Source organism: Trichosurus vulpecula, chromosome 9 (assembly GCF_011100635.1).
Source record: "Trichosurus vulpecula isolate mTriVul1 chromosome 9, mTriVul1.pri, whole genome shotgun sequence".
In the NCBI taxonomy this organism is placed as follows: domain Eukaryota; kingdom Metazoa; phylum Chordata; class Mammalia; order Diprotodontia; family Phalangeridae; genus Trichosurus; species Trichosurus vulpecula.
Window position 1 is genome coordinate 170,002,317 of NC_050581.1, and position 10,952 is coordinate 170,013,268.

General features: G+C 38.7%; 1 protein-coding gene across 1 annotated transcript; it reads right to left on the minus strand.

The window, feature by feature from the left end:
- Positions 1 to 5,159: 5,159 nt before the first annotated feature.
- On the minus strand, positions 5,160 to 5,928 carry LOC118831607 (programmed cell death protein 6-like). The gene has a single exon (XM_036738997.1). It carries the CDS (start codon positions 5,868 to 5,870, stop codon positions 5,289 to 5,291), a length of 582 nt encoding a protein of 193 aa, XP_036594892.1. The 5' UTR covers positions 5,871 to 5,928; the 3' UTR covers positions 5,160 to 5,288.
- Positions 5,929 to 10,952: the final 5,024 nt, after the last annotated feature.

The following is a 10,952-nucleotide window of genomic DNA, read 5'->3' on the forward strand; positions in this document are numbered from 1 at the left end:
GTTGTTGCTTGTTGTCCCCCATGAGACTATGAGTTCCTTGAAGGCAGGGACTGTTGTTTTTCTGTTGTATGCAGCGCTTAACACCGTACAAGGCACATAGTAGGTGCTTAATAAATGTTGGTTGATTATCTGATTGCATTTGCTGCAGATATTCACTAATCTTTAAGAATCAGAGAGGGGGAATTTCCCTAGAAATGTGAGACAAAATTTTTGGCAAGGCTAAGCTGATCCGCATATCCCATTTGGGTACCATATAAGAGAGTGTTCTTACATGAATCATTCATGCATGCATCTAGTTACCATTGCTACAATTTCCCTCAGATATAATGTCCCCAGGGATTGAATAAAGAGTAACAGAGGAGGTTAATAAATTGGCATAGGCACTGCCAGGTGCCAAACAAATGGGAATATATTACAGAAAAGAGGGTAGCCTATTTATAATTAATGACAATATTTTAAAATTTTGTAAGATATCGATGAAACAATGCTTTCCTTTAGTGCATTTCCCTCTAAATTATTGCCATATTTTCATAGCAGGGCTAGTATTAAACCTACATTGAACTCTGCATATAGAAGACACAATTATAGAATGGAAAACACAGAATAATTATAAATAAGTGAGTCTTACAATAACCCTTTTTGTAATTATTCAGTAAGAGTTTCTAGTTTAGGAGCTCCAAGAAACATAGATCATGTGGAAAGTTCTTGGAGAAGTTCGTGGAGGGCATGAGAAGGCTGTAACATGCTATTAAAGAATTTTGAAGGAGAAGCAATACAAGGGGTGCCATTGATGAAATATACGATTAGAAGAAGAAAAACTAAGCTTGTCCCATAGCAAAAACAGGGAATTAGTGATGGACAATTGGAGCACTCTGTTGGTATCTGTGCAATATCAAGAGACTAAAACAGGATCTCCAGCATGTTTGGACGAACTCTCATGAGGAATTTATGTGGAAACATGGAGAAGGGCTAGAAAGTATAGACTGTAATTTTCATAACAAGAAGGACTACTTTCATGGTTGGGATCACATCTTCATTGATCTCAAGGAAGTCAGATGGAATGTATACTTTGGAATCCTGAGACAAAGGAAAAACATAAACAAAAAAGATTCCCATCTCATTTGCAAAATTGCCGTTGTTACAACAAAACTCAGCTCTGTAGTAGCTTGCGTTAGAATTGCATAAATGTGTTTTGAAACAAATATTTATTTTAACTTTCAAGTTTCAAACCCCTTTTTTTGTTAGCTTCATTCTTTGGCAGTGAACTGAATAATTAAATACCAAGGTAAGAGCTTTTATCATGTCTCAAATCTATGATAGAGCATTTGCACAGGAAAAAAGATATATCTCTTTTTTGGATCCATGTGGCATAAAGACAAATTTAAGTCTTTGATAGCTTAGCAAACAGCAGTTGTTCAAGTGTTAAATCACATCAAATTAAGTGAAATCAAAAGTCTATTTCACTTTTTTATCGAATCAAAAGACTTTTTCTCCTGTGTAGTTCATGTCTTCCTAGAAATTGCTCATTATTTAGCCGAATCAATGTCTTACTTTGCTCCTAACTTCCCCAAATGCTGCTGCCAGAATTCCACCAATGTTATCATAAATATCTTTTTTTTAAAAAAAGTATTTTCAGCTTTCCTGATCAAGTTGTTTTACATTCTTCAGCCTCAGTAAGATGGAGGGATCAGACTGATAATATACAAGGTCCTTTGTAGCTCTGAAGTTCTATGCTCCTATATGATAATCTTGATTCATGCCCCTAATACTGTAACTTACTGTATCTGATTATTGAAAGGGGGGTATCATTATCGTCCATTTGATTCCACATGTGACAGTCATGGTCTAAATATACTTTATTTTTGAAATGCACTATCTACACCTCTTGTTTGATGGAGAATTTTCTTTCTTAGTTAGCAGTCAGTTAAAAGTATTTATCTGATTCCACTGTATTTGAAGTCCTAGTAAGGAAGGGCACAGCCAGAGCTCTAAGTTGGAGGGGTTTCTAGGACTTCACCCAAGTACTTAAATTTTGAAAGTGTATACAGAACTTGCATTCCTGCAGCAGCACTAAAACAAGTAAGCTTGGAATGTAAGAAGCCTATCAGATAGCACTTTTCGCCAATTACCCCTACCTTGCCCCTTGTTTTAGGTGAGTTTCTTCGAGGTTTAGAACTCCATCTTCTTGAACAGCTTTTCAAGTACCCCCTGATATTCTTCTGCAGGATCTGATTTGTTTTAAAATGGTGATGTGCAGATATTCTGTGAAACTTGCCCAAAGCAACAAAAATCACAACCTATAATTCTGAGTATGATGTATTACGTGGAGGAGAGAACATGTGTGGCAAATGCAAAGAATGACAAGAATGTTTGCTTATCGGAGATAAAAACTGGGATTAGGAATAGAGTCAGCTGGTAGAAGGCCTCATTGACTCCCAGGCAGTAGAACTTGGGCTTGACAATAGAACGTACCTATAGGTTCTTTAAAAAAGAGTAGCATTTTCTAAATTGTATTTGAACAAAGTCCCAAAAGTACCAATCAAGGAAGCAGAAGTGACGACAGCAACAAAACTAAATGAAGAGCACACGGAGGAGCTCATGATGGAGGTTAAATAATTTGGAGGGCACTGACAAATCAATTCTCAAGATTTATGAAAGCCAAAAGATACTAAAAGTATAGAGATGATCTCAAACCTCATTATCAAAAAAGGCCCATATGATTACTTCCTAATCTAATTATAATTTTTAATGACATAATCTTCAGATGAGACAAGGGCAATCTTGACAGTACTAAATGGAAATGGACAGGATGTCCTAAGTGATATTCCATAGTGGACTAATTCTTTACAAACATACAACTGAATGAAAGGTTTAATGAATACTCTTGTGAGTCTGCTTTAGAGCACATGCTCTGCCATTTGCTATCCCTATCCCACCTCACAGTGGCAGGCTGGGTCTCCAGAGGGTGCTCCTTCAGGTTTCTTGGGGATCTTTTATTTTTTAGATTTTTTTATTTGATATTTTTTAGTTTTCAGCATTGATTTCCACAAGATTTTGAGTTACAAATTTTCTCCCCATTTCAACCCCACCTCCAAGATGGCATATATTCTGATTGCCACATTCCCCAGTTACCCCTTCTATCACCCCCCTTCCCCTCCCCCCCATCCCTTTTCCCCTTACTTTCTTGTAGGACAAGATAGATTTCTATGCCCCATTGCCTGTATATCTCACTTTCCCATTGCATGCAAAAACAATCTTTTTTTTTTGAGCATCTGCTTTTAAAACTTTGAGTTCCAAATTCTCTCCCCTCCTCCCTCCTCACCTACTCTCCCTAAGAAGACAAGCAATTCAACACAGGCCACACATACATCATTATGCAAAACACTCCCATAAAGAGTCATGTTGTGAAAGACTAACTATATTTCCCTCCCTCCTATCCTGTCCCCCTTTATTCAATTTTCTCCCTTGATCATGTCCCTTTTCAAAAGTGTTTGCTTTTGTTACTTCTTCCCCCTATCTACCCTCCCTTTTATTGTCCCCTTTCTTATTCCCTTCCCCCTACTTTCATGTGGGGTAAGAGACCCTCACATGTTATTCCTTCCTCAGGTCAAATCCGATGGGAGAAAGATTTACTCATTCCCCCTCACTTGTCCCCTCTTCCCTTCCAATGAACTGCTTTTTCTTGCCACTTTTATGTGAGATAATTTACCCCATTCTATCTCTCCCTTTCTCCCTCTCTCAATATATTCCTCTCTCATCCCTTAATTTGATTTTTTTTTAGATATCATCCCTTCATATTCAACTCACCCTGTGTCCTCTGTCTATATACATGTATATGTATGTATGTTCCCTTCAGCTACCCTTATGCTGAGGTCTCATGAATTATACACATCATCTTTCCATGTAGGAATGTAAACAAAAGAGTTCAACTTTAGTAAGTCCCTTGCAATTTCTGTTTCTTGATTACCTTTTCATGCTTCTCTTGATTCTTGTGTTTGAAAGTCAAATTTTCTATTCAGCTCTGGTCTTTTCACTGAGAAAGTTTGAGAGTCCTCTATTTTATTGAAAATCCATATTTTGCCTTAGAGCATGATACTCAGTTTTGCTGGGTAGGTGATTCTTGGTTTTAATCCCAGCTCCATTGACCTCCGGAATATCATATTCCAAGCACTTCGATCCGTTAATGTTGAATCTGCTAGATCTTGTGTTATCCTGATTGTGTTTCCACAATACTCAAATTATTTTTTCTGGCTGCTTGAAGTATTTTCTCCTTGATCTGGGGGCTCTGGAATTTGGCAACAATATTCCTAGGAGTTTTCTTTTTGGGATCTTTTTCAGGAGGCAATCGGTGGATTCTTTCAATTTCTATTTTACCCTCTGGCTCTAGAATATCAGGGCAGTTCTCAGTGATAATTTCTTTCTTTTTTTTTTCAACAACAGCTTGTATTTATTTATTTCTGAGTGAAGGTAAAAATACAGAAGTGTGATGTTTTACAAAAAGCTGCGCTAGTACAAACACAGAATTTATAAAGCCTGATGCTCCATATCATACTAGTGTTCTCCATCTCTACTCTCCCAGCTTTCATCGTTGAATATAACTTGGTTGTGGGGGTTAACAGCCCTGACCAAACCTGCAAGGAAACCTCTGTCCGTGCAAAGCTAAGCCTCTGAAAGTCTGTAACAGCATCTCTGAAGCAGTGATAATGTCATTCAATATGACAAAGAGAGCCTGCCTATCTATTTTTTTCCAACTTTTCTACAATTCAAAAGGTGTGGCAACAGTGGTAAAACACTAGTCTTTACCATTTCCTTTATTGCTTACATTACATATTAAAATGGATACAATAAACCCCTTTAAAAAAGTAAGGCACACGAAAAGCCTTATGTGCAAGTTCCATATGATTTTAAAATTTTGATTAATTAGTAGAAGTATTCTGATACGAGGAGTGGAGACAGGTACAAAAGATATGATGCATTTTTCATGCAGGATACCTGAAGCAAAGTTACACATATTCTACTTCATGGCACAAATGACCACAAACTAAATCCATTTCTGCATATGGAAAACTATATGGCTATAGTTACTATGGTAAAATATTAATTAGCCTTTTCACATATATACAGAGTTAGGATTCTGAAACATAAACATAACAATTGTATAAAATTTGGGAAGACAATGTTGAGCTGCATCAGTGTTCTTTTTCATGACGTGACGAGATAAGGGATTTGGCATTTCCAGTCTTTTTTTTTTCCATAACAGTCCCATCGATAGCCTCCGAAGGTGAGTGTTATACAATACTGAAGACCATGGAAAGATACTGTTCATAAGATACTTGAATCCAGCCATCCTGATCGGTATCGTAGCACCAAAATATATCTGTCAACCTCTGTAAGACAATGCAGCCTTGAATGAAATCATCAAAAGCAATCTGTCCCCTTCCTTGTCTGTCAAACTTTCGGATAAGGATATCATGAAATTGGTCAGATAACCGATAACCGAAACCTGATAACGCTAGCTTTAGTTCATTTTTGTCAATCATTCCAGAGTTGTCTCTATCATATGTCCCGAAGACATTCTGCCGATCTGTGATATACTTCCAAACTCCAATGAATTCACTAAAGTTCACTCCTGCTTTGTTCTCTCGGTCAAACATCGATATGATTGATCTGACTGTCACAGGATTAAACGGAGTCCATGTGCCATTGGATAACGCTTGCTGAAGTTCACTGTCAGATATCACTCCGCTCCTGTCTTTATCAACCCGCTGAAACACGTTCCACAGGAAACTCTGGTCTGGGAGAGACGCGGCAGCGGCAGGCCCGGGGCCAGAGCTGCCCCCAGCCGCCGTCCGGTAGTGGTGAGTGGCCATGGGCCGGTCGAAGGAAGGGTGAGACGACAAGCTGCGATGCGCGAACGCGAGAGAATGGCCAGTGATAATTTCTTGAAAGATGAGATCTAGGCTCTTTTTTTGACCATGGCTTTCAGGTAGTCCAATAATTTTTAAATTATCTCTCCTGGATCTATTTTCCAGGTCAGTGGTTTTTCCAATGAGATATTTCACGTTGTCTTCCATTTTTTCATTCCTTTGGCTTTGTTTTATACTATCTTGATTTCTCATAAAGTCACTAGCTTCCACTTGCTCCAGTCTAATTTTTAAGGTAGTATTTTCTTCAGTGGTCTTTTGGACTTCCTTTTCCATTTGGCTAATTCTGCCTTTCAAGGCATTCTTCTCCTCATTGAGTTTTTGGAGCTCTTGTTGCCATTTGAGTTAGTCTATTTTTTAAGGTGTTATTTTCTTCAGTACTTTTTGGGTCTCTTTTAGCATGTCATTAACTTGTTTTTCATGGTTTTCTCGCATCACTCTCATTTCTCTTTCCAATTTTTCTTCTACTTCTCTTACTTGCTTTTGCAAATCCTTTTTGAGCTCTTCCATGGCTTGAGACCAATTCATATTTTTCTTGGAGTCTTTTGATGTAGGCTCTTTGACTTTGTTGACTTCTTCTGGCTGTATATTTTGGTCTTCTTTGTCACCAAAGAAAGATTCCAAAGTCTGATTCTGAATCTGGGTCCATTTCCTTTGCCTGTTCATGTTCCCAGCCAACTACTTGAGCCTTGAGGTTTTTGTAAATGTATGACTGCTTGTAGAGTAGAGAGTACTTTGTCCCAAGCTTTAGGGACCTTGTGCTGCTGTTTTCAGAGCTACTTCTACACAACAAGCTCTGCCACGCCAATGCTCCTCCTCCCCCAATAACCACCAACCTGGATCATGACTCAGATCCAAGCAGGCTGCACGCCTGCTCCAATTGGCTGCTTAATTCCTCCCACCTGGTGGGCCTGGGGCTGGAAGCAACTGCAGCTGGAAGCAACCCCAAAGCTGCATCACTTCTGCGCCCCTAGGACTGGGGCCAACTGCACACTCCTTTCATTCTCTTCTAGCAGTTCTACCCAGTGACCTTCTCTGTTGTCTTTGGCGTTTGTGGGTTGAGAAGTCTGGCAACTGCCACAGCTCAATGATTCAGGGCCCTGTGGCCTGTTCTGCCTGGCTTCCAGTCTGGATGGTCCTGGTGCAGCTCATGCTAGGCTCTGCTCCGCTCCATTCCCAGCTCCGTGCGATAGACCCTTTCCTGCTACCATCCAGGCTTTCCTGGGCTGGAGCCCTGTTTCCCTGTGCTATTTCGTGGGTTCTACAGCTCTAGAATTTGTTCAGAGTCATTCTTATAGGTGTTTGGAGGGACCTGAGGGAGAGCTCAGGCAAGTCCCTGCTTTCCAGCTGCTGTCTTGACTCCACCCCCCGGGATCTTTTCTTGAAGCATATTTTTTTCTAATTATATGTAAAAACAGTTTTAACATTAGTTGTTTTTATTTTTAGTTCTAAATCTCAGTCTCTTTTTCTCCCTCTTTCCCCACTCCCCTCATTGCAAAGGTAAATCATTTGATATAGGTTATACATGTGCAGTCATTGCACATTGGTCATGTTGTGAAAGAAAACACATACCAAAACCAACCAAAACATATAAGAAACCCAAGTAAAATAAAGTTAAAAAAAGATATGCTTTGATCAGCATTCAGATTCCATCAGTTATTTCTCTAGAGGGAGGTACCTTTATTTTTATCATGAATCATTTAGAATTTTCTTAGAACATTGTATTGCTAAGAATAGCTAAGTCGATCACAGTTGATGATTATACAATATTGCTGTTACTGTATACAATGTTCTCCTGATTCTGCTCACTTCACTTGGCCTCAGTTCATATCAGTCTTCCAGGTTTTTCTGAAAGTATTCTGCTCATCATTTCTTATAGCATAATATCAATAGATCACAAGTATATAACACAACTTGTTCAGCCTTTCCCCAATTGATGGACATCCCATCAGTTTCCAATTCTTTTCTACCACAAAAAGAGATGCTATAAATAGTATGTATAAATATTTTATATATACAAATATTTTCCTTGTCCTTTTAAAAAAAATCTCTTTGGGATAGAGACCTTGTAGTAGGTGTTGCTGCATCAAAAGGTATGCAGAGTTTTCTAGGCCTTTGGTCATAGTTCCAAATTCCTTTCCAGAATAGCTAGATCAGTTCACAACTCTATCAACAATGCATTAGTGTCCCAGTTTTCCCACATTCCCTACAACACTTGTCATTTTCTGTAATACTAGCCAATCTAATAAATGTGAGGTGGCACCTTAGAGTTGTTTTAATTTGCATTTCTCTAATCACTAGAGATTTAGAGCATTTTTTTCATATGACTATAGATAGCTTTGATTTGCTCTTCTGAAAACTGCCTGTTCATATCTTTTGACCATTTATCAATTGGGAAATGACTTGTATTTGCATAAATTTGACTCAGTTATCTATATGTTGAGAAATAAAGCCTTTATCAGAGAAACCTGCTGTAAATTCCATCCCCCCACCACCACCAGTTTTCTGCTTTCCTTCCAATTTTAGCTAATTTTAATTTGTATAACCCCGTTTTAATTTAAGGTAATAAAATTATGCATTTCATATCCTGCAATGCTCTCTATTTCTTCCCTTATTCATAGATCTCACAAGTAACCTATTGCATATTATCCTAATTTGTTTATGATATCACTCTTTATGTTTAAATCATGTGCTCATTTTGACCTCATCTTGGTATATGGTATGAGATATTGGTCTATCTCTAGTTGTGACATTTTGGTCTATAATTAGTTGTAGGAGATCTTTAAAATCTCAGAGGAGTGGGAGGGGGTGTTTTTCTAATATGATACTTCCTGAACCCCTTTCCAGTGTTTTATCCTTTATGATCACCACTTGATATCAGACAGCAAGACTTAATTAGATTTTAGTAAAAGATCTTTTACCAAGGTAGTATAGTAAGAGTAATCCATACAAAATACCCCTTTCCCCCAAACTGTGTTTCAGTCTCCCATCAGTACATTCAGAATCTAGAGAAAAGCAGGACTTAGGCTTAAGGCACATGTGGCAAAGGGCACAGTTCCTGGGAGCCCTTCTATTGGATTCCTCAAGACAGTTCCCTTAGGTGTGGTTTTCTTGCCTCCTCTTGGAGTCCTGAAGTATAAATGCGTCAAATTTGTCCTTGGCTCCTAATGTTCACTGCTGACAGTTGCTACTATTCTGGATACGGTTCTGTAGTACTGGAAAAATCAGGAGACCCCTAAGACACCCCAGTTTGCATGATAAGGAATGGACTTAGACCTTCTGGCATTTAGCAGATATACCTGGGGCTCTGTGACTCCACCAAGGAATGTCAATAAGATTATCCCACTTAACGATAACCTGTCAGAATCTTTTGGTCAGTCAGGACCTTTGTTCCTGTTCCCCCCACCCTGTGACCTGGCCTGTAGGTTCCAAGAGATAATTAACCACTGTACCCCCGTATGTCCTATATAAGCCACACCTTCACCCCAACACGGGGCCATTTGTTTTGGGTAGCATACCCCTAATGGCCGCCGGCTAATAAATTCTCCATTTTAAACTTATATTCTGTGGCGTGTCTCACTTGCTTCTGGTACAACAGTTCTAGATGGACAAAATCCAGATTCCCTGACCCTGGAGTCCACAAGGCTGTCTTTTGGTCAAGAGGGAAGGAAGAAGAGGAGGCAGAGACTCTGTCTAATCTTGCCTCCTCTCCCAAGTGATTCTTTTCAGAGGCTTAGCTGAAACTGCCCTCTCCTCTAAGCTACCAGATGTTTAAATGCTTGGGTTCCAAACTGGCTTGTTGTTTTATAGAAGACCCACAAGGCATAATTGATTCTCCTTAGCTAATACTGGTACTCTTCCTGTGGAGTCTCACTTGATTTTATCCAATGACTTTCAAAGATTTTTCTCACCTAGCCTCATACTTTGGATTGATTGACCCAGTAGAAATGTTGTCACCTCGTTATGACAGTCATTTTAAGTGGAGTGGGGTCAATCAACCTTAACAGGAACAAAACAGGAGCTTAAAGGATCTTCTCTAATAAATCATTTTCCTTATATTTGGCAAAGACACATGAGATTCCTTGAAAGACAGAACAATGGAAAGAACTGTGTTCAACAACCTTGTGGTTAATGTCATGCAAAGAATCAAACAGGAAGTTACGCTCAATGAAAGACACAGCTTTTTTTTTTTTTTTTGGAGGAATCCCAGTATGGTGTCCAGGGGAAAAAAGGAATTCTCTTTAGGTAGTAAGGTCTTCCCAATGCAGATGACCTTGGGCTGATTCTATCAAGTCCTAGAACATTATAGAGCCTGCTATATGAAACCCTTAATAACTCAAAAGCATTTTGACCCAACTACTGACACAGGAAAAACTAAAGGAATGAAGAATAATTGCTACCCAGATTGTAATAGTCAGGTAGATGGACTAACTATAGATGCTATCCATTAATACTTGTATCTGAGACAGACGCTGCAAGTGAGTGACAAGTTGGCCCTCAAATTAACAGAATCAGGTGAATAGACCTTTGGGAAATCACAGAGTTCTTTTAATGACCCTAAGTTTCCCTTTAAAACAAAGCCCCATATTTTTTAACACTAATATTCTTTTTATAGTATTGTATGGCTATGTAGCATATGTCTTTGAAGAATTAAAATTGAGAATCTTCCAAAAAATAAGAGCTAAATGATGTATGTGTTCAAATAAATAAACTTCAGCAAATGAAGAATTACACAGGAGTTGTCTAAAGAATGTGAAGGGCCATGGATGGACACACGTAGATTACATGTCCCATTTGTATCCATTCAGTATAAATGAAACTGGAGAAAGGCCCCTGGCATATTGGGTAAACCCCTCTATGATGAATTTATAATATGGAAAAGAGTTGCAGAGGACGGACAGGCATGGTTGAAGTCTTCATGTTGAGAAAATGTCCACATCAATGATGTCAAGGATCCATCGTCATTTTGGGGCACTGGAATTTGAGGAAGATGACAGTAACAGTAATATGTAGAATAGATGAAAACAA